The sequence below is a fragment of the Crotalus tigris genome, unplaced genomic scaffold, assembly GCF_016545835.1.
Source record: "Crotalus tigris isolate CLP2741 ecotype Arizona unplaced genomic scaffold, ASM1654583v1 scf7180000018940.2059657, whole genome shotgun sequence".
Lineage (NCBI taxonomy): Eukaryota > Metazoa > Chordata > Lepidosauria > Squamata > Viperidae > Crotalus > Crotalus tigris.
Genome location: NW_024097284.1, coordinates 1,798,752 through 1,823,235, shown reverse-complemented (window position 1 = coordinate 1,823,235; position 24,484 = coordinate 1,798,752). Strand labels below are relative to the sequence as shown.

At 38.6% G+C, this 24,484-nt stretch overlaps 1 protein-coding gene across 6 annotated transcripts in view; it reads left to right on the top strand.

Annotated features, from left to right (window-relative positions):
- The first annotated feature begins 19 nt into the window (after positions 1-19).
- Positions 20-24,484, top strand: part of ABI1 (abl interactor 1) — a 140,229-nt gene continuing 115,764 nt past the window's right edge. For all 6 annotated transcript variants that reach the window (XM_039357656.1, XM_039357654.1, XM_039357652.1 and 3 more), the window contains exon 1: positions 20-276. In XM_039357656.1, the coding sequence (XP_039213590.1) occupies positions 160-276 (117 nt within the window). In that variant the 5' untranslated portion in view covers positions 20-159. The remainder of the gene's footprint in view (positions 277-24,484) is intronic.

Sequence of the window (24,484 nt, the reverse complement as noted above, 5' to 3'; positions counted from 1 at the left end):
GAGGGAGGAAGGCAGGCGGGCGGGCAAGGGTGGAGAAAGCGGAGCCTCTGAGGCAAGAGCCGAGGCGAAGAGGGTTCCCACAATAGCGGGCAGATTGTGAGCCGGTGGCGCTCCCGCGATCTCTTGAATGCTGGAGAGAGCAATGCGGAAGGGTGGAAAATGGCAGAGCTGCAAATGTTACTAGAAGAGGAAATCCCTTCGGGCAAGCGGGCTTTGGTGGAGAGCTACCAGAACCTCACCAGGGTCGCGGACTACTGTGAAAACAACTATATCCAGGTAAGAGGCCGGGCGCGGGGTGGCAGTGACTCCCAGGAGCCCCTTCCTCCCTTTAACCGGCAGCGGGGATGGGAGGGAGCCCCTGCCTTCCGCCCTCACAATTGTAGAAAGCGGGCACTGGCCGTGGAATTTTTTTGGGTGGGGGGGAACATGGTGTGGCTCACAGGTCCCCACCCCGCCTCCCACGCTTCCTTGTGGTTTTTGCTTTAAACTTTTAACCAAACAGAGCTCTCCCCCACTTCCTCCTTGTCCTCTTCCTCCTCGCCCTGAAGTCCAACTCCACCTCTGCCGCTTTGCTGTTTGCAAAGGAAGGGAAATGGGGGAGAGGAGTTACTGTATTTCACCACTTCGGAGCCGAGGGTGTGCCTTCTAATAGGTGTTTAGTGTAAGGCAGCTCGGCAGACTTCTGTGGGGTTGTGGTTCGTTTGAATGGGGTGTGTGTCTAGGGATAAGCTGCTCTTCCCAAGCCGCTGTCTTCCAGCGATGTCTGGCGGCCGCTGCTATCCTTCCCAGCAGTCAGATTGGGGCGGAGAGGGGTTGTCTTCCAGCACAGCTGGTGGGCACCAGAAGAAGGGAGGGGGAGGTCCATCCAGAGGCAGAAAGAGTTCATGGATTTAATAAGGCTGTTTATTTCTCGGGCCAATTTCCTCCTTCTCTCATGCCTTTTCATTAGTTACTCCTTGCCCTCCTGATAATATCTTAATGATCACGTGTGCAGATGGCAAAACAGGCATTAAAATAATGCATTAGAAAAGCAGAATTTCAGTTGGAAGTAGAGAATAAATTACATGTTCTTAAATGGTGCTGGGGCCTGAATAGTAGCCAGATTTGTTCCTCCTGTTTTTCAAATATGTCAGTGGGGTTGTGGGAAAGAACTATCATGTAAGTAGTGAATAATCATTTGGCTTGCTGATCTGGCAGGATGAATAAAAAAGAAACTGGTAGGAACTGGAAGCAAAGAGACTGAAGCAAAAGCCTTCTTCCACCTAGGCATGCTTATGGATACAGCCACTCTTATAAATAACTTAGGGTAATGTAATTTTGTGAGTCAATTCTGTATGGATATTTAATGTTTTGGCATATAAATCTTATTGAGGCTAAATGAATTACATTTCTGCATGATATTAAATTGTTGACATCACCTTGAAAAAAACGTAAACTGCAGCTGGGCAGCTAATCAAACAGAAAGCTATTTCAGCATGTTATGATGCTATCTAAACAGGTAGACTTCATATATTAAGCATCTTACAGCAATATTTTTAGATTTCATAGGAGAGAATCCAGTATGGCTTAATGCTGTAGTTACTTAAAAGAAATACTTAAATTTTAATATTTCAATCATTCTCCAATTCACCTCTTCAGTGATTATTATTAACTGATCTTCAATTTTGAAAAAATCATAAGGATATGTGGTATATTTTTAAAATAAGATGCTTGATCCAATGGGTAAAATATAGCTCTATTTTGTACATTCCTAATGGAGGGGAGTATATTTTGAAAAATGTAATAGCAATGTAATAATTCTGAATATATTTTTAGGTTAAAAAAAAGTAACATGGGACCTGTTGCATTCTTCCTTGTGTTCCAGAAATCTTTTTATTATGCCCTCTAATATTTACAAATAAAGTTGTATATTGTTTGAACTGCTTATTTTTCTCTATTTTTTCCAAATACTGTATTGCATTTTGGGGATAGTATAACTATCTCATTATCCCTTGCATTGTTTTCACTTAATATGCTGTTCTGAATCTGTTCAACATTTTCATTAATAGTTTAAAAGCTTGTGAAAGGTCTGTTATGTTTTAAATATTGATATATCCCAATTGTGTTAAAAAGTATGACAAATTATTTTATTTTTTTGAAAAGCAAATCCTATACCTGGTTCTTGGCTATACCCTTGAGATTGATAGATCGTGTTGCCTTTCTCTTCAGCCAACCTCTGATATCAAAATGTGCAGAGTTAGATGAAAATTGTGGAAAACAGATAGAAGCCATCAGCATAATTATATATATTTATGTATCTTTTGGGAGGCGAAGGTTGAAAAAAACCTACTCTTGAGATGATTAGTTCAATCTTATGTTTAAATAAATGAGATTTAGTCTAATGATTCAATCCTTAATCATCAAGTGCAGAATATGAGTTTATTTATGGAATGGTTCCCCTCCCGTATGCATGTATATATATGTGGTATGTCTATATTCATTTCCTGTTAAGAAGAGGAAAAAAAATTCTGATGAATTTGTATTAATACAAAGATAGCTTAAAATTGTGTGATAAGATAATAATGACTATAAATGGCTCTGTTTTGGACATGACACAGCAGATTTTAACATAAATTTATTTTTTTAATGCACAATAACATCCAAAAAGAATTTTCTATACAAAATATATGCAGGCCTATATGGTACAAGGTACATGATATAAAACAAGGTCATTGATCTTTGAATGCAGTACAGAATTAATTAAAATCTCAGCTCCAGTGTGTTTCTGTTGGTCTTAGCCTGTTTCTCTGCTTGAGAGTATGAATATCATTGGAACAAATCTTGAAGGATTGCACATGAAAAATGTGGAGCATTGATGAAAAATGTACTGTAAACAATGTTAGAAATTGGAAAATATTTTTTTGATATAAATGCACAGGGCAAGTTGGCAAATAGGACAACTGGTCTGAGATAGAATTATTTTTGGGATGAATAAGACACGAATCCATTGTAGTATACAGTAACATATTATGTATTTTTGTATTTTTTTTTTCAGGAAGAATTCACAATGTATCACAACTTTTGGGCCTTACTAATAACTATTGGTTTGTGTCATCTTGAAGTTTCATCTTTTTTAAACTTATGTTTTTAATATGAAATATAATAACATTATATTTTGAACCTATCAGTGCAATAAAGGCTAGAATAAATCACATATACTATTTAATATGAAAAAAGTTTGAGAGAAAGTTATCTCCAGATACTTAAAAGGATTTAGATTAGACATCAGTTGTAATATAAAACTTGTCTTCATTCAAATAAATTTAGAGATGTTCGTTGACTCACTAGCATGCTTATGTTGGTAATTTAGCATGAATTCATATTACAGCTTTCAGGGCAATTATCTATTTTAGCTTAACTTAGATATTATTTAAAATGTATATAAATCCTACAAGAATACTGAAATACTGACGATAAATACATTTGTTATAAAGTCTTCTTGCAAATGTACTTAGATTCGTAGTAAATACCATAATATTTCACACTCTTTACAGTTGGATACATAACTTTCCAATAATTTTGTAAATCCATATTGATTTAGCCAAGCTTAAAATACAACCTGGATATTGTTCTGTAAAGAAGTGTTGCTTTTCCTGTTCAAAGTGCATTGAAGTTTACCCAGGAATTTGTGGAGAACAGTTCAACTCTAGAGCTGGCACTATCTATCTAAACCCCTTTATCTATCTATCTATCTATCTATCTATCTATCTATCTATCTATCTATCTATCTATCTATCTATCTATCTATCTATCTATCTATCTATTACAGTGTTATGGATTAAATTAATCGCTGCTGTGACATTTTCTTGTTCCACCCAAATAAAGCTGCTGATAGAAATGCTTCAAAAAAGGCGAGGTTACTTTTGGTTTTACCCATGGGATGTATGACAAATACAGTGGTGAGGTAACTACAACATGTTTCAACCTGTTAGTGTGTGTTTGGTTTCTCCCCCCAACCGCATGTATTTTATACAATTTGTAATGAATTTGCGTGGTATTACATACTGTTTTCATGTGCTAATATAGAATGCATGTGCTGTATTTCAATTTGAATTTTTGTTTAGTACTTTAAAAAATGCACATGGCTTGAAAGGAAATGTGAATATTAGAAGTTGGTGAATTGAAAAAAAAATCTTTGCCTTGGTTAAATTGTACAAGAAATCAGTGGCATTTTTAGGGTAATATTTAATTTAGATGCTCTACAAGGGTTTAGTCTAACTCAATGTAAGGTGATAAATGAATTGATAATACTGATTTGATTTTCCCTGAATTCCAGGACAAGCTGGAGGAAGCCATCTGTTCCACTGTTGGACTAGTATAGTATAAAGATTGTGTTTCTAGGGGATTAATTTGGTGGCAGTGGCAATGTCTATGTTGATGCTGTATTAGAGAATTTTAATACGCAAGGCAGTAGGACTATGCGAAATATGCATGCTGGGACTTGGAAAAGTATCATAGTTATACAAATTACTGTTTGCATTAGTTTCAAAGGATGTTCAATCCATTGCAACAGTATTTGTAACCCAATGTACACATAAATGTATATCCCCAAAGAAAATACTAAAATTTGTAAAAATACAAATTAAGAGGCAGGATTTAAAAAGTAATCTAAAGATTCTAGAATAAATACTTTCAGAATATTTATAAAAAATGTTTGACTTTTGCTGGAAGTTATTTGATTATAGTCAATCCACACATTAAAACAGGTTTATAACTTCAAACACTTATGTATACATGTAACAAACATGAGATGATTTTTTTTATAATTCTTAAATTGTTGGATATGGGATTTGACATAGTGTGAATATCTGCCCTTTTGTTTTGCATTTCTGGATTAGTAAGACACTTGGGCATGGCATGCACCATCAGGAATAAGCAAAGATTCATTGTTTAAATGCAACATAACAAGGTTGGTACAAGTCAGTATTTATTAACAGATCTCAAACAGTATTTCATTTGGGGGTTTGCTCCCTGTCCCAAAATGATAGGTCATTTTAGCATACAGTCTTGAAATTCTGTATGAAAAAAAATGTGGTTAGTGGCAGAACCTGGCTGATCTTGGTTAACATTGAAAAGGCTCAATTGGGTAGGCCTGATTATTAATAACTGGGAAGGAGACCATCGGAACTATAGGATAGAGTGGGAGTTTGCTAAATATCTAAAAAAAGGAAACAGGAAAGGATTTCTATATTTTATTGAGAAAATTTAATTGAATTAAATTGTATTTCTCAGGAGTTGACTTTTTTGAAGGATTCTTTATCTTTGTCTTAGTGGTATATATTTATAATGCAAATTTAACTTTCAGCCTAACTAACCAAAATAATTTCTCTGACACTTGTGTTTACACTTCCATAATTGTGATACTGTATATTCATTCTCTGGGAAGGAAAATACAATTTGAGTTTAGTATCACTAAATCATAGTGTAGCTTGCTCAGTTTTAACTTGATCTGTTATGTGAAACTAATCGTTGTGGTTTGTAAACAGTGTTTATTGTTTATCCAACAGTTTGTTGAATAAAACATGATTAAATCTTGATGTAGTGCAGTTTATAAAACTTTGCTTCAAAATCTTGGACACAAGCAGGAATAATTTTTTGGAACTGAATCAGATTTTCTCTCTTAATCAAGAATATAATCATTCACTTTTTTACCAAATTCTGAAAAACTCTTGACATGTTTGACGTATGAGTTCAGACAGAACTCTAATTTGAATATTTCTAATATATAAATAGGTGTTTATGTACAAATTTTTCATACCGGAATCCTTTGTGTAACTTAGGTTGCCGAAGCTAAATTGCTAATACTGTATTGTACTAGAACAGGGGGCGGCAACCGTAAACACTCAAAGAGCCACTTGGACCCGTTTCCCAGAGAAAAGAAAAACACTGGGAGCTGCAAAACCTGTGTGTGCATGTGCGCGCGCACATGCGAGGGGGGAGCTTGATTGAAGTGTTTAATTAAAAAGAAATAGAGGCTGCTGTGCATGAGTTCCCTCTCTCTCTCTCTCTCTCTCTCTCCCTCCCTCCCTCCCTCCCTCTCTCTTTCTCCCTCTCTTTGTCTCCCTTTCTCTCTCCCCCTCTCCCTCTCTCCAATCTTCTGCTCACTTGGCAAGCTGGCTTCACGCTATTCTCCGACAAGCTGACACACTTTCTTATTGGGCTGGCTCTCTCCTGCCCTTGGTCTGTCAGTCCTCTTCCCCCATTCAGTGTGTGTGTGTGTGTGTGTTTGTGTGTGTTGTGTGTGTGTGTGTGTGTGTGTGTGTGTGTGAGAGAGAGAGAGAGAGAGAGAGAAGCACAAGTCTCTCTCTCTCTCTCTCTCTCTCTCTCTCTCTCTCTCTCTCTCTTTGCAAATGGTGGAGGAGGCTGGGAGCCACAGGAGAAGGCTCAAAGAGCTACATGTGGCTCCGGAGCCACGGGTTGCTGACCCATGTACTAGAAAGTAACTATCAGCCAAGTAACTAGAGTAACTATGTGAAATAAACAACAACCAAGACGAGGGCTTCAAGATAATAGTATCCTTTAAGTCTGATATGTACTGATTATCAGAAAAGATATCTGAGATGAGTGAAAATGCTAGAAAACATTTGAAAGATGACTATGGAGTTCAAAGACAGTATGATATTTGAAGAAATCAAGTGGGTTTCAGGTATAGGACTTTATGAGGAACTGAATATAAATAAAAAGAAGCTAATGTAAATGCAGTGAGAATTTCAGGATCTCAGTAATGATGGGGGAGCTTGTAAAGCTAAGTTATTGTAAATCTGTCATAAATTTCCAGAATCTTGCGAAACACAGATAAAAACCTTGGGTACTGGATTTCTGCTATAAATAAAAAATAGAGTATTTATTTAATTTTTTATTCTTGCTGGAAAAATGCCACTTTAGAATCATGAGCAGAGACTTGCTGTACTTGTTTATGTCCTATCCCCTAATTTTTGCAGTTTGATGTCTTGAAGTGTAAATTAATCTTGGACTCAGTAGTGTTTCTTTTCTCCAAATCACAAGGTGGCGCAGCAGTTAGAGTGCAGTACTGCAGGCCACTTTAGCTGACTGTGTTCAGCAGGTCAGCGGTTCAAATCTCACCGGCTCAAGGTTGACTCAGCCTTTCATCCTTCCGAGGTAGGTAAAATGAGGACCCAGATTGTTGGGGGCAATGTAAAATATATATACATTGCTTACTGGTGTACACCGCTTAGAGAGTGCTTGCACTTAAAGCGGTATATAAGTCTCATAAATAAATAAATAAATAAATCTAGTCAGGGGAGGGGTGGGGACAAACAACTTTATGCTTTACAGTTATGACAGGAAATCTGGTTCACTTTACATTTTGGCTTATTCTAACTACGTTGACCAGTTCCTCAAATGTTAAACCACATAGTGTTGAAGAGCAGGGGAAAGAGCTGGGTTCACAGAGCATATTAAACTGGAAGCAAACAAGGCTCATCATGGTTTGCCTGATTGGTGAATGCTATTTGTGAATGAGATTCAAATATTGAGTTAAATGATGATTTACCTAGCCACAGTTTATTGCATAAATCTCAAGGTTGCCAAAATGTAAGCAATAACAACAATAAAATAAATGGTTATTATTTTTAGTTGGTTTATAATATGTCATTTGTAATTTAATAATTTTAGAAATATAGATTGAAGAAAGTACTTTCTAAATTTTATGGTAAATGGATGCATTGTTGTTTTAGTGCAGTGGTTCTCAACCTGTGGGTCGGGACCCCATTTGGGGTCGAACGACCATTTCACGGGGGTCGCCAAACAACGCAGTCCACCATTTTTCCCCCCTTTTCCTTAGCTGTGCTACTCCCTTTTATTCTATTGGCTTTTGAAAGCCAGTAGAATAGACTCTCTTGAATAGAGTCTAATTCTATTGGCTTTCAAAAGCCAATAGGAGTTGACCAGGCTGTCTCTGCCCTGCTGAGCCCGCCAAAATTCCCATTCTGCAAATGGTGCTGCACCAGTTGAGTAGTCCTCAACTTACGACCGGTTGAGTAGTCCTCGACTTACGACCGGTTGAGTAGTCCTTGACTTACGACCGGTTGGGGGGTCGCGGCATTAAAAAGGTTGAGAACCACTGTTTTAGTGCTTTATAATTTATTTATTTATTTTATTTTCAAATATTTATATGCCGCCCAATCCCAAAGGACTCAAAGGCGTACAAAGTTAAAACAATCATAAAACAATAAAATAGTAAAATAATACAGTCATACAGTAAAATAGTAAAATAATACAGTAATACAGTCATACCGCGAGTCCGATCATATCCCGGCCCCCCGGGGACATCAGCCAGGCCTGCCGGAACAGGAGAGTTTTAACAGCTTTCTTAAAGGCCGGCAGGGTGGGAGTAGTTCGAACCTCAGGGGGAAGTTGATTCCACCAGGTTGGAGCCGCCACAGAAAAGGCCCTTCCCCGAGGGCCCGCCAGCCGACATTGTCTGGCCGATGGGACCTGAAGGAGGCCCAATCTATGGGACCTCACCGGTCTCTGGGAACTGTGCGGCAGAATGCGGTCCTATAAGTAACCTAGCCCTATGCCATGAAGGGCTTTGAAGGTGATAACCAACACCTTGAATTGCATCCGGAGACCCACAGGAAGCCAGTGCAGCTCGCGGAGGATAGGTGACACGTGGGCGTACCCACGTACCTGTGCCTAAGGAAAATAAACTAATTGGATATCATCCTTGTTTGCAAATTCAGTTGGGTTAAAATAACAAAATGGTTCTAACTGATACTCTGAAATGTGTTTCTTAAAATTACATATTAAATAACCACCGGAGTCTACCAATTAAATAATATAGTTGATGATATGTTAAAAGATATAATTCGGAAACAAATAATGGGTTCATGAATAAAAGAAAGGTGTAATGAATGATTATTATGATAAATAAATGTTGAAGCATAATTGTTTGAAATGTGTGATTTATCTATTTTGGAAAAGGCAATATTTTCTACTAATAAAAGGATGCAGCAATCTATTTTACAGTGACAGAGATTTTGTAATACAATAATATTTTGAGTCTGAGAACAGTGAGATGGGCAGTGAATTCAATAAAAAAATAAACTAAAATAATTTATATCATTTATATTATTGCAATGAATTCATTAGTAAACCAGTGAATATTTATAAATATAAAATATAAAATTGATTTTTTTCTTTCTTAGTCTGGGTATTTTCAGTTTGTATTTTATTTTTTTAAAAAAATTCTTTAAGGTTAAATAAAATCTTGTTGATTGTCCATTAAATAAAATATATAAATATTAAATATTTTTTAAACCATGGTCTCCATCATCCTGCTTTATTTTTTTAAAACTTCCACATTCTTAAAGTTTGTACTGTCGCAGTCCTAACTTAATTTTTGCCATAGTCTAAAGAAAAATATTTATACTGAACTGTCTTGGATAATGTATTAGAATGCACATCCTGTTTACAGAAATCCGTTGCAGACATTTTATTCTGGGAAAGTATTTTTTTTTTCATTCTGCTCTTCAGCTAAAGTGTTTGAATCAATAGCGTAAGGCAGTCTCTTAAAGTAAGACACACATTTAAAAAGTCTAAAATATGTGATGCAAAAAGAAAAAAAATGGAAAGATAGGAGGAAAAAAACCCCATTAGGCCAATATTTAAAATTAAAGCTTATGTAATCATAGATCTGTGTATCTTCTGTTTTTGTAGCATATGATTAATCTGGTTAGCACCTGGAAAATTTTTATCCATTATGTTCTAAACAGTGAAAAATGTTGTTCAGATGTAACATTAATACTCAAGAAAGTGTTCTGTAAACCTAATAAATTTGTTTATTTTCTTCTGGTGGTGCAGTTGCCCTGTCTGAAGTTGATGATCTTACATTTGAACAACAGCAGCTAAAATATCTGTAGTATAAAAATATATGAAACCAGAATGTAGAATCAGAGATTCAATTTAATTCTGTAACCCATTTGATTTAACTAATATTGTACGTGCATTCTGATTAAAGCACAAGAAGTGTCTTGCTAGATTAGATCATGTAGCGTCATTGAGACCAAATTGGATCTGTGAATGAGCAGTATGTAAGCTTAGAATTTTTGGTTCCCATAGCGAAATTGTGAGAAAAATATCCTACAAAGCCCTCTGAAACTGCCACCTGACTATGTAAAATTCAGAACTTTTCATAACAGCACATCTATATGCAAGAGTTCCCTTTCTTTGGTCTGGTCCCAGTGGTATGGGAGGGGTTATAGTAGTTTGATGAGTGAGATATTTCAAAGGTATTAAATATTTAATACCATTTTCATGCAGTAGATGTTTGTATTCAGTGCATCTTTAGTCTTGTATATCCTCTTTTTGAATCAATGACTGCTCTATCACCAGTTTGAAAGAGTAATTTATTAAGGGTACATCTGTCCCGACTTATTTTTAAAAGAGATGTGTTAGAAAATCTAGAGTAATCTGTACTCCTTATCTCTTGTCAGATAATTACTGTTTTGTTGGTGTGCTGGTTTCTTTGTGAGACTTGGTGTTGCTCCTGAATCACTGCTTTCCTCCTGAGTTGTAGAGATGTCAATTTTTCTGAAATTTTGAAACAATTAGGGGGAAAAAATGGAAATTTGGGGAAATGGAAATAGGAATATAATGAACACCTCTCTCCCCCAGGCAGAAAGTAGGACTATGAGTGATCTGCAGTAGAACAGCAAAATGTGATTTTTGAGTGCAAGAATCTCTTCAAACATATGCTTTTTCCTGGGACTGTTCAGATCTCGGTACTATGCTTTATACATGGGGGCAGTATTTGTCCATAAAAATATTTTTTTTATATTAAAAAAATACCATATATACTTGCAGATAAGTGGAGAATTTTAGATGTCAGAATACACCCCAAAATTTAGCTTTGGGTGGGTTTATCCCCAGGTATATATGGTATACTTGTGACCATAACTGCTATCTAACTTCTATCACTAAGCTAGTCGTTAAGGGAGGCACATCCAATTTTATTACCTATTTTGCCATGGCCATTAAGTGAATCACTGTAGTCATTGCAGTCATTAAGTGAATTTGGCCTTTCCCCATTGACATTGTTCGTTGGAAGCCGGTTGGGAAGGTCACAAATGGCAATCTCCTGGAATGCTGCAGTGGTCATAAATACATACTGTTTGTCAAGCACCTGAAGTTTGATCATGTCACTATAGGGATGCTATGACAATAACTGGTAAAAGATCACTTGTAAGTCACTTTTTTCAGCAGCATCATAACTTTGAATGGTTTCTAAATGAATGTTCATAAATTGGGGACTACATGTTGTTTTTTTATATCTTGTATGTACTTGCATGTAAGCCCATCCATGGATAAGCAAACCCTTTTAGTTAAAGAAAAATACTTACCTAAAATACTATGAAAAAATGTGCACCCATGAATAAACTGGCACATTTTTATTGATATGTTGTTTACAATTTCTGCAGATGGGCTTATCTATGTATAAATACAGTATATGAATGCCATTGCTTTTGTATATCCTACTTACAGGACAATGAGGTCAAGTAAAGACGAACTCAACCATTAGCCTTTAGATGAAAAGTCAATAAGAGGAAGAAAGATCATGAGCAAACGAGGACTGAATATTTCTTTCTCTTTTGAAAGTATTGGTTTCCCCCTCATAAGGAAAAGCAATCTTGTGCTCTTTATTTAAGAGTTATATTTTGACATGAGTTCTTGTCATAAGAGTTGTAGTAAGCTAATGCTGTAACATAAGATTTATGCTAGTACATTATTGGTGAAGTAATTTGGGAAATGATACCAGAAGACTAGAAAAGAGCTGGTGTAGTTCCCATCTTCAAAAAGGAAAAAAATGGATCCAGGAAATTATAGACCTATCAGCCTGACCTCAATACCTGGGAAGATTCTGGAAAAGATAATCAAACAATGAATCAGCGAAAACCCTCCTAGGGCAAACAAAGTAATTACTAAAAGCTAACAAGGGTTTGTCAAAAACAGATCATGCTAGACAAATCTTATTGCATTCTTTGACCAAGAAACAAAATTAGTGGACCAGAGCAATGCTGTGGATATAATTTACTTGGACTTTAGTAAGGCATTTGATAAAGTAGATCACAACCTACTACTTGATAAGATAGAAAAATATGGGTTAGACAGCATCACCACCAGATGGATTCGTAGATGGCTGACTGGCCGTACTCAGCATGTGGTCCTCAATGGAACTGCACCTACATGGAGGGAAGTGTTTAGTGGGGTGCCCCAGAGCTCTGTTCTGGGCCCAGTGCTCTTCAACATCTTCATCAATGATTTGGACGAGGGGATAGATGGGGAACTCATCAAATTTGCAGAAAACACAAAGCTGTCAGGAATAACCAACACTCCAGAGGATAGGCTTAAGATACAGAAGGATCTTGACAGATTTGAACATTGGATGCTATCTAACAAAATGAAATTCAATTGTGAAAAAAATAAGGTTCTACATTTAGGCAAGAAAAACCAAATGCACAGGTATAGTATAGGTGGTACCTTGCTCAATAGTAGCAACTGTGAGAGGGATCTCGGAGTCCTAGTGGACAATCACTTAAATATGAGCCAGCAGTGTGCTGCAGCTGCCAAAAAAAGCCAACATAGTGCTAGGCTGCATTAACAGAGGGATAGAATCAAGATCACGTGAAGTATTAATACCACTTTACAATGCCTTGGTAAGGCCACACTTGGAATACTGCATCCAGTTTTGGTCACCATGATGTAAAAAAGATGTTGAGACTCTAGAAAGAGTGCAGAGAAAGGCAACAAAGATGATAAGGGGACTGGAGGCTAAAACATATAAGGAACAATTGCTGGAATTGGGTATGTCTAGTTTAATGATGAGGGGTGACATGATAGCAGTGTTCCAGTATCTCAGGGGCTGCCACAGAGAAGAGGGAGTCAAGCTATTCTCTAAAGCACCTGAAGGCAGGACAAGAAGCAAGGGATGGAAACTAATCAAGGAGAGAAGCAACCTAGAACTTCCTGATAGTTAGAACAATTAACCAGTGGAACAACCTGCTTCCAGAAACTGTGAATGCTCTAACACTGGACGTTTTTAAGAAGAGACTGGATAGCTATTTGTCTGAAATGGTATAGGCTTTCCTGCCTGAGCAGGGGTTGGATTAGATGACCACCAAGATCCCTTCCAACTTTATTATTATTGTTGTTGTTTTTGTTATTATTATATGAATTTCATAATATATTTTTTCTATTTTTCTGGAGGAAACTAAGGAGATTTGGGAAATTAAGGGAAAAATTGGGTTTCTTCTTCCATTGTTTTCTGCACTTTTCCCTGTACATTCACATCTGTGGGTGGCATTTGGTCACCCTTGCACAAGGAATATTATTTGGTCTGCCTGCATTTGGAAATGAAGTTCTCATTGTTGACCTTCCAAAATCTACTTTAGACCAAACTCTTTCGGAGGGCATTTGAAAAATGAATGGTCACTATTGTACTTCTGAGCCTTTGAGTTGTTATAGTATGGTATTCTTCAGGGGTCTTCAAACTTGGCCCTTTTATGACTTGTGGACTTCAACTCCCAGAATTCCTCAGCCAGGCACACGTCATAAAGGGCCGAGTTTGAAGATCCCTGATATTCTTCTTTGATTATTTAAGTAATATTTTAGCTTATTTATTTTATGATATTAGCTATCGGAATTGTTTTCTGAGTCATGCAGTATAGACATAATAAACAATTCCCTTTTCAACCTTATATTGTGGATTCTTGCTTTTGATTATCTTCTTTTCACTTCCATGCCTTTCTCAACAACAATTTAGGCACTAAGCAAAAATATTTTAAAAGATGGTAGACTTTTGAAAAGGACAATAGTTCTGTTTTTAATCTCTGTCTGAAAGAAATGTTGCTGTGTTTTGAAGCTTTTTAAAAAATACTATTCTTGCATCTTGTTATTTATTAATTCAGCCATTATGGTAACATAAATATACATGGAAGTTCCAGGTTATAAATTATGTACAAAAAATACATAATAAATCACATTACATAAAATGTAGGTACATCGTTTACTGAATGTTACCCAGGCTACCCAATTTGATAGTTATAGTTTGACTGAGTAGCATCATAGTTGGAGACTTTCAGTATTATTATTATTATAGCATAGCAATACTGCAACAAAATTATTTCGGTCAAGCCCAGCTTTTCATACTGCCATTCCAATGAAAATAGATTTAACTACTATTTTTGCTTGTTTTATAAGATAAGATAATATTGTAATTTTTTTTATTTTTTATAGACCAAATAACATCAATTTATCCTGGAATATATTAGAAAAATGCTAAAAAAGCATTCAGTTTTTTTCTGCAAAATTAAAAGAAAAGGACAGGTCTGAATGTTTGAAGTTACATTTACTTGCATATGTTAGCATTGATACAACTGTAATATTTAGAGTTGTACATATTCATGGCAATTCAAACTCTATGCACAGACTGTCTACTATAGTCATTTAAAACCGTTATCATAGATAAATATTATTCTACAGACATCTATATATGTTATATTATTCCCCATATTAATTATAATACAACACTTTGTCACAGCAGTTGAATGCTTGCAAGGAATCACACAACTGAGTATGAAACTTTGATATTTAACCATAAAGTCAAACTATGTGTCAACCTGTATACTTTGGCAATTATTTATTAGAACGCCATCAAAAACTTATGGTTTTATTGGTAATGTGCAAAACTGGAGTGTTATCTATATTAGACCTTCCTGACTCTGCAGACCTGCAATAGTGGTAGCGAGGGGGGAGAGAAGGGCCCGGTTTCCAACAGGCCATGACCTGGTACTGGACCAGGCATTGGGGACTCCTAATCTATATTATACAACCTGTTGTCCCTTAACATTAAACCTTTCCTGTAGTTGGTGAATCTGCTAGATTGTTATTCTAGCTGTGGGTAAGTTGTAAAAGAGATACTTGATGAGGGTATAGGTAGTGAGAAAATTCTTGTGGAAAACGAAAGGACTCTTACGAATTCCAGAGGGTTTAGCAGAGAGATTTATTGCGCAGGTTCAGAAGCTATAGAGACAAGCAATTCTGAACCCCGAGGGCGGGTTCAGACTTCAGCTTTATACATTCCTTTTCTCAGGTACAAAGAACTACACATCATGGTACACATTGTATTACATTAGGTTAGTTTTTCACGGGCATACAATGGAGAATTTGCTACATACATTGTATCCAAGTGCAATGAGCATTAGGTTAGTCACATACTACTAACACAGCACTATTCCAGTAATTATGCAGACACATCATTATTCTAGTGATTTTTCATTATTCCACCTTATTCCCCCCTTTGGAAGTTTTCCTGCTTAAACTTCCATTATTCTACCTCCAATTCAGGATCTTTAGAGGGCAACATTTTATATTCCCATAAAGTTAACATTGTTTCATGTTTTGCAGTTAATTGGGCTGTACTTTCTGAGATCCTTCGAATCATTGCTACAACACAGGGGAGCAAGCAGGGAATCAAAATACATTCTAGAATTAACAAGACTGCTATAACTATGATGGTTTGTAGGCCTGGTAACTTTGGCCACCATCCTGAAAATATGTCTTCCAAATTAAATCCTTTCCAGGTTTGCATCGGAACGTGAGCTAGTTTGACCATTTTGTCTGTTATGCCCTTCAACACTTTTCCACTTTCATCTATTTCAATGCAACAGTTTGTTAGGTTGAATTTTCCACATACCCCTCCTTCTTTGGCTAATAGATAGTCCAAGGCTGACCTATTTTGCATAATATATTCCTGGATTTCACATTTTCTTTGGCCAATTCAGTTAATCCCTTCACAGTCTCATTAGTGATTAACTCTACCACTGCTTGTAACCTAATGAGCCTGTTGAGCATATAAATAGGGGTACGGTATCCATACATTCCATCCTCAGCCCAAGTAGCTGGACCATAAACTAGGATAATGCGGAAAGGTGGCCATTCATGTTCTTGCCAAGTGACACCTGTGCATTGGGTGTGTGCACTTAGTTCCCTTCTTTGTCTTATATTGCCAACTTCATCATAGATGGGAACTCCAAGAATTTGCATAGTTTTTAATGGTAACAGGAAAAATCGTGGTCGAATTATTCCAATACACAAGATCCACACCAGTTCTTAGGTAGTTGTCCATATGCCATTTTCCCGCAAATCCAGTACATTCCATCTGGGGCTAGCCAAAGGAGACTGGTATTTGTGGGGTCTTTTAGATATGGCATCCCCGATATGTTAGTAAGGGCATAATGATCCATAGTAGTGGTTTCGTTGCTTCCAGACCACCATTTACCGTTTTCCCAAGTCCCTGTGCATAGGAGGTCACCTACTGTTACGCAAGATTCTGTTTTGTTCCTTGAGTAACATACATGTCCTACCAGGTTGGAAATAAGAGTCCAATCACCATCTTTCCCACTTGTATAGGTTAAAATACTATTCTCAGACATTTCTAGTACCTTGGTATAATTTAACTCTTGTGCCTCCCATGGCCATTTTTCTCCCATATTTGTTCCACCACACACAAAACAGTTGGACACGTCTAAAGTATGGGCAATATCTTCAGCTAACTTAACAAAGTTATTGGTTTGATGGCTTGCCAATAGATTTATTTAGGACTGATCTGGTGGCTCCCATGTCAACTAACATTGGGACAATCTGTCCTCCCACACGTATTTTAACAATGGGCTCTGGGGATGGGACCATAGAACCCGGTCCTCTTCAGTCTCTCCATTCCATGTCGGCTAAGCGAATCATGTTTTCTTCTCTTTCTGCCGTCTGATTGAGATAGGCTGGGCGCCCTCTTCCCCTGAAGCTTCCCCTACAACGTCCTTGGAAAGTCCCTCCAAATCCTCTTCCTTGTCCTCTTCCATGCTGGCGAGATTGTCCCCTAGATTGGCCATTCCTCTGGGGGCACTCCCTTTGCCAGTGTCCTTCCTGTTTACAGATGGCACATTGGTTAGGTTCAATACGCATTCCCTCCAAGGCCACTGCTAACATTTCAACCTTTTTCTCTTTCTGACCTGACTTACGTTCTTCTTCCTTTTCACAGTTACGGAACACTTTCTGAGCTATTTCCATGATCTCTGCTATAGTTTTCCCTAATGCCCCTTCTGTGCGTTGTAACTTTTTCTTTATGTCTGGGGCACTTTGGGTGATAAATCTTTCAATTAGGAGTGGGCGATTTTGTGCTACCTCCATATCAAGACCTATGTTTACTTTATAAGCTTCTATCAGTCGGCAGTTGGTGACTCATTTTTATCTTGCCAAATACTAGTTACTGCAGCATAATTAACTGGACGAATTGTGGCTTCTCTCAGGGCTTCTAAACACAAAAGCCGATAATTCTGCAACAAAGTTTGGTGTTGTCCATCATTAGCATTCCAGTCTGGTCTTTCTTCTATTGCTTCGGTATCTCTGCTTGCCTGATAATTTGCTCCCCCATCGGGGTGTTGACGGGCAAGTACTTTTAATTTTTTAACCTATATTTCTCTCTCCCCTTCATATCCAGTAAAGTAGAAATAAGTTGTTGCATATCATCCCACGTGGGGTTATGCGTCTGAATAATGGTGGAGAATAGGTCTGTTATTTCTTGAGGTTTTTCTGAAAATGGTCCATATTGCCGACGCCAATTGAGTAGATCAGTGGTTGTAAAGGGAACATACTGGAGCATCGAAATATTGGTGTTATTTGGTCCAGGGACCAAAACTTCTCTTAGAGGGGCTATCATTTCTTCTGATTTTACCCTTGTTTTACTTCTAGTTCGATTAGAAACTGATGTTTTGCTGTCATCGCTATCCAAGTCCTGATCTTTCTTATGAACGGTTTTATCTTTTTTTATCTTTCTTTTCACACCGGCTTCTGGTTGAAGGTGGACTTCATTTCTTTCAACCGAAGGGGGTGGAATTTGCTGATGTATCCCCCCTTCTTCTCTTCTGGCAACTTCCTCCCTTTCTTCCTGGCTCAAAATCTTAGCTTTTGTCTGAGGTTTGGCTTTTTGGTTTGCGAAATATATTTTAGCATATTCTATCTTTAACTTTGCTAAGCATCAAGGCTTTTCTTCAATATTGATTTGCCAGTGGTCTATATAGGGATATTGGTCCCAATGACCACTTCCAGTCACAATTTGATGAACCCATGCCACAAGTTCGGGATTCGCCGTTCCTCTTTGGGCCACCCTATACCAAAGGTGGTCCATTCAGATTCACAGAATCTTTTTAACATGGCTGGATTTGGTCGTGGGTCCCCATAATCCCTAGAAAAACTCTTTTTGAAATTTTGTAATATACACTGAAGCAGCGTCTGAACAACACCCTTCTTAGCCTGGTTCCCTCCCATTTCTCCCTAACACACTACCACCGACCTGGAGTGCCGGACGTTCCAATGGTCACTCTTCAGGAAATGCAGTGGTTTAACCACCCACACAATCCTACCCATTGAAGACTTAAGGATGCCGCCTTGTCTTCTAGGGGATGATCAATCCCCTCTTCCGATCCAAATGGGATCAGGTATCCCCTTTTATAATACTTGCCTGCAGGCATTCCAGTCCCTTCCTTGGATTAAAGACCCATCTGCTACCCTCAGTGGATCCTTGACTGGAGTGCTTCGCTGGCGTGTGAGTTCCCCTCCCATCCCATCGAGGTCTCCCTGTAGACAAAGGCCACGGAGCTGGCTTGGAGGAGTCGTCGTTAGGAGAGGGGCTGCCCACCAGGGCAGTCCGTCTGGAAGGTCAATGGCCTCTTCCTAAGAGTCTTGGCGGAGTCACCAGAATTCTTGTGGAAAACAAAAGGACTCCTACGAATTCCAGAAGGTTTAGCAGAGAGATTTATTGCGCAGGTTCAGAAGCTATAGAGACAAGCAATTCTGAACCCCGAGGGCGGGTTATATACAATATACATTATACATTCCTTTTCTTAGGAACAAAGAACTACACATCATGGTACACATTATATTACATTAGGTTAGTTTCTCACGGGCATACAATGGAGAATTTGCTACATACATTGTATCTAAGTGCAATGTGCATTAGGTTAGTCACATACTACTAACACAGCTACTATTCCAGTAATTATGCAGACACATCATTATTCTAGTAATTTTTCATTATTCCACCTTAATATAGAGGTGAGCAAGATAGGAGTAGAGGAAGAAAGAATTCAAACAAGGAGAAGAGTTGGACTAAATTATATACTTGGGGCAAATGTCTTTCTATAAATTAGTATTTAAAGTTGTATATGCTTGTTCTTCTGAAGTGCTTTTTAAATATGCTAACAGTGTAGTAACAAATTTATATCTCTATGGTTCACAATTTGAATTTCTGTAATTTTAATTTCTTAATTGAATCAAGAATTAAATGCCAGCAACAGTGAAGACTGCATACAACCAGTCTTTCATTCACATAGTTGTTACTACTATCCTTTGTTGACTAACCTGAAAAAGACCATACTCTTCTGGCCTTATCAAAACTTCTAGTTCTGTGTGTTTCATTGGTTTCATTTCATTTGACTTGAACTAATCTGCTTAACATTTTTAAAGTTACCCTAGGAATTTTGGTCAGTGGACAGAAATAAAGACTATAGATCCATTAAAAAAAAACCTTGCTTAGATGTTTTATAGATGGTATCTTCCCCCTACAAGGCTAGCAAAAATAGATTAAAAAAACCTCCCCAACATGCTGGAAATGTAGAAGGCTTCCAGGGACTTACTATCACATGTGGTGGGAATGTTCAAAGGCACAAAACTTTTGGAATCGGATAAAAAATTGGCTAGAAGAAATACTATTAGAAAAAATTGATTTAAAAACAGAAATCTTCTTATTAGGGATTATTAATGATAAACTTAGCAAAGCATCTTTCTACTTACTATTGCATATTTTAACCGCAGCAAGATTGGCTTGCGCCCAAAAATGGAAAGGAAACCCCCACTGAGGAAGAAATAATAAATAAAATTTTATTCTGTGCCGAAATGGACAGGTTAACTCTAGAGATGAAAAATAAAACTGAAACAGAGTATTATGAAATTTGGAAAAATTTGTATGATTGGTTAGAGATAAGGAGGATCGCTGAGACGATTATCGATTGACTAGTTGATATTATAAAGACTTCTTATTAGTACCTATATTAGGACACAACTGAGTGATATGTAAATACAACGCTGATGATTGAAAGATGGTTTATCAAAAAATTTACAGATGTTATACGCACAGTTTGTTATACTCTGTCCTGTTATAGAATGTATTTTAAGTTTCTGTTTTTCTTTCTGTAACATAAGGTAATACTAATAGCACTGTTGAAGCCAGGGAAGTTGAATCATGTCCATTTTTGTTTTTAAAATGTACATTTAATAAAATTTGAAAAGAAAAAAAAACCTTGTTTCTGAAATCACATTATCAGCTCATCAAACAAACCACATCCACACAAGAGTACCATCAACAAGGCTTAGACAAAGAACCAGATTTTTACAGTCTTCCTTCCCACTTTTGATACTATGGTCACAATTTAAATTTTAATACCTACAAACCATATCAAGCTGCAAGTTTTCCCAGAGTACAAAGATGAAAATTCATGTTTAATCACCTGGAAAGGAATATTCATAAATATTTAACTAAGGTAAAAATGGGAGATCTTAATTAAGAATTTTGGAGAGATATAAGTCAGTTTTCTTAATACCTTTCAGATGAGCCATAGCCATATCGGCAGGGGATTATGAACTGTACAGTCCACATTAAGTTGAGAAAGTCTGTTTTAGTTGTCCTTAGCAGGCAGTGTAAAACAGATAAAAGATCTGTACATACTTTTTCTTATAGTTGCTTATGATTGGAATGAGAAAACAATCTGTGAATTGGAGACATTTGGAAAAGAAATTAGATTTTAAAAAAAGATGGCTTCTTTTCCTAACTCAGTGACTCACACTTAGTCACCAATCTTATTCTTTACTCATCTGGAAATTAATTATAGTACTAAAGATTACACAGGAATGTTGGCAGACTTCACTGGATGAGTGGATGTCCCTCTGCTCTTCAAGAATTGACAAGTCTCATCTTAATCTCAGACATGCCTTCAGCCTTAACTCTCGAATTCTAATATGGCAATCCTATAATATTTCCCTGAAATTAACTTAATTGAATATAATGAAACAGAGCAAATAATTGTCAGAAAGCACAGGATTGCACATTTGGTTTCTAAGCTACTGCTTACAAAATGGAGGAATAGACTTAAAATTAGTTGTTGGATTCTTTGTGATAGTTTTATACTTTTATATGATTTGCTCTTCAAACTAAAATATTGCATAGGAAAATATCTTTATTCATTTTGAATATTTCTGATTTCATATGCCAGAAAGGTTACTTGAGAAGTTGAGACTCAATAGTGCTATATAATTAACTGCCTATAAAAATATGTAATATAAACAAGCAGAGCATGTGTCAATCTTTTTATCACCTGCCAGATACAGGAATAACTGTGCAAAGGCAAGCAGTTCAGATTACTATCATGCCTGGTGTGGTACAAAGTTTATTTATTTATTAGATTTTTATCCTTCCTTTATTACTTTTTAAGTAACTCAAGGCAATGAACGTACACAATATTCCTTCCTCTTTTCCCCCACAATAGGAACCCAGTTAGGGTGAGTTGGGCTGAGAGAGAACGACTAACTCCAAATCATCCAAAAGGCTTTCATGCTCTAAGTGGACTAAACTTACAGTTTCCTGTATGTTTCTAGAACAGTACCGTAACTACTTTACTCAACTGGTTCTGTTATCCTATTGGAAAATGTGTTGCTTCGTCGAATACGATCCATCTAGATCAGGGGTAGGCAACCTTGGCTCTTTCCACAGTTTGGTAAGTATAGTTATTGTGCATTATTCTCCAGCACTGGAGATGGATAATCCACTCAGTGGGTTGAGACTGTATTCCTGCCCAATCAGATCAGTCAGCCAAAGTTGCCATGCCTGTCCTGGACCACGACTTCCCAGTCTTGACTGATCTTGCCCAGAGAACAGACACACAACTTTGGCTCCTAGGCAGGTATAGTTTCTTTCCATTGGGGGATTATCTTTTAGTAGCTGAAATTGCTTAGTTTAAGAATTAATTGGAGATAATTTAATTCAATTTAATTGATTATTCTAAAATACCAAAAAAAAAATTCCCTTTACTAAATTGTAAGACTCAGGAAGTCAGATTCCCTAGAGGGGAAACCACCCTCACTTAAAGGGGGGAATTCCCTAACTCCCCTCCCTCACCTAACCCCCAACCCCCCTCCCTCCCACATCGGGCAGCCGGAGCAGCCGGCAGCCGCCTTAAACGAACGGGGAAGCTCTTGCAACCCCGCGCGTTGTAAAAAAAAAAAGAAAGAAAGGAAGGAAGGAAGGCAAGCAATTAGCGAGGGGAGCAGAGGACAAAGGGGACGCATGCTGGGAGGGAGATTGATTACGGGAAACAGTGGCGAGCGAAGGAGCAGTCTCTTTCACTCACCAGGCTTCTCAGGGTCATTTAAACGAGGCGCCATTGCCTGGGCAGCTCGGCGCACGCGCGGTTCTTTGTTACAACCGCACGTGGCACAGGCAAGAGGGGAGACTTTCTGCGCATGCCCAGCAGCCCTTTTTAGCACATGCGCAGTAGTCTCCTGCCTCTTTAGCACATGCGCAGTAGCCTCCTGGCCATTTTAACACATGCGCAGTAGTCTCCTGGCAGCGGCGGCCATATTTTCGTGCAAACAAAGGGGACTCAACGCTCCCTGAAAAGCCTCGGTCCAGCCGCTGGAGTAAATTAAAAGGCAAACAGTACTAAGGTACTAGAGCACCTACTATTCATTTAGAGACATTCAAATCAGACACATAACTGCTTGCTCCAGGACTTGGTGCCTTCAATCCAAAATAAATAAGAGCCTTTTATAACTAACTGAATTCAGTTGCCTCTAGCTCCATCCGGACTTCGGGCCCCCCATTAGCGGCCCGTATCCTTCTTTCCGGATTTAGTGGTGGGTTCCAGGCATCCCCAGGAACGTGCCTGTCCTTATCCACCACAGTCAAGCCGGATTCCAGGCATTCCCATTAGCGTGCCTGTCCTTATCCGTGCATAGTGACCAGCTCTGACCATTGCAGAGTCTGTTCCTGAGTTCCAGACGGCCCCTATAGTGCGCCTGTGCTTACTCAGTGTTGGAACTCTCCTACTACCTGGGTCCCCCCTATCGTGGCCCGGCGTTAGTGGAGAATGGAGGAAGCAATCATTCCCTCTACTGGAGCCTTGCCTTCAACCTCTGGAACACCCGCTTCAGAGGATTCGGAATCCTCTGCAGCCCCTAGAAAGGCTGCAAGGAAGTCATCAAAAAAGGCTGACAAACAGGCAATCAGAAGGCACCAAACCCTAGAAAAAGAATTCAACAGAGCCCAGAAAAGGGCCAGAATTGAAAATAGGCAGAGCGGAGGGATAGCTCCCGAACTACCGTTGGGACTTTCTTCATCCCCACGGGCCGTTTGGTCTACAGGGAACTCATCCCAGTCCCAAACAGAGGGCGGGATAGGCGAATTCTCATCGCTCTCCCGATCCCCCTCTCCACGGAGGATACAAGAAACTCCGGTGACCACGCTAACCACAGCATCAGCAGGGTCGCAGGCAATAGTTACTCCTCCTGCATTGACAGGGGATCTACTAGTTACCCTAATAGCGCAGGCAGTAGACCAGGCATTTGAGGCCAGGGCTCAGACCTCCAAGGCCAAGCCTCTAGGGCTTAGAGCGAGGCTTCGGGAGGAAACAGAGGACCATCAGGACCTCTCTTCCCTCTCAGACTCGTCGGTCTCCGAGGAACCTTACCTGGACCAGCCAGGTACGTCACAGGAGATCCAAATGTCCGAGGAGGAGGACAACTCACCTCAGGTACCGTCCTTCAACGGCCTTTTTAACCCTGCTCTTTTTGTCACCATCCTGCGCACGGCGGAGGCCACAGCCCATCTTGGGCATGGAACAATAGTGGAACCTATCACAGTCGATACGGAGGCAGAGCCAACGTTCGCCGAAAAGGTAACCACTCAACATCACATACCATGTCCGACCATATTCCTAAACACAATAAGGAAACAGTGGTCAGCACCAACCTCCCTATCTCTTCCCAGCAATGCTGAGAAGAAGCTGTTTAACATAGCAAAGAAGCTGGAGGGAACCTTGGAGGTACCAGTGGTGGACGAACCCATAGGACCCCTGATATTGGACACAGCCATATCAGGAGATTTTGCAGAGGCTCTTAAAGCTGAGGACCGAAAGGGTGAGTCCAACTACAGGAGAACACACCAGCAATAGCTTGGCTACCAGGGCGGCTACCTCCGCATCCTTTTTCACCAGAGCCACACTCTGTTGGCTCCGAGAGTTACAAGGCCGGGTTCCCATGGAGGACATACGTACTCACCAGGAACTCAGCAAAATGGTAGCGGCCACGGAATATGCGTCGG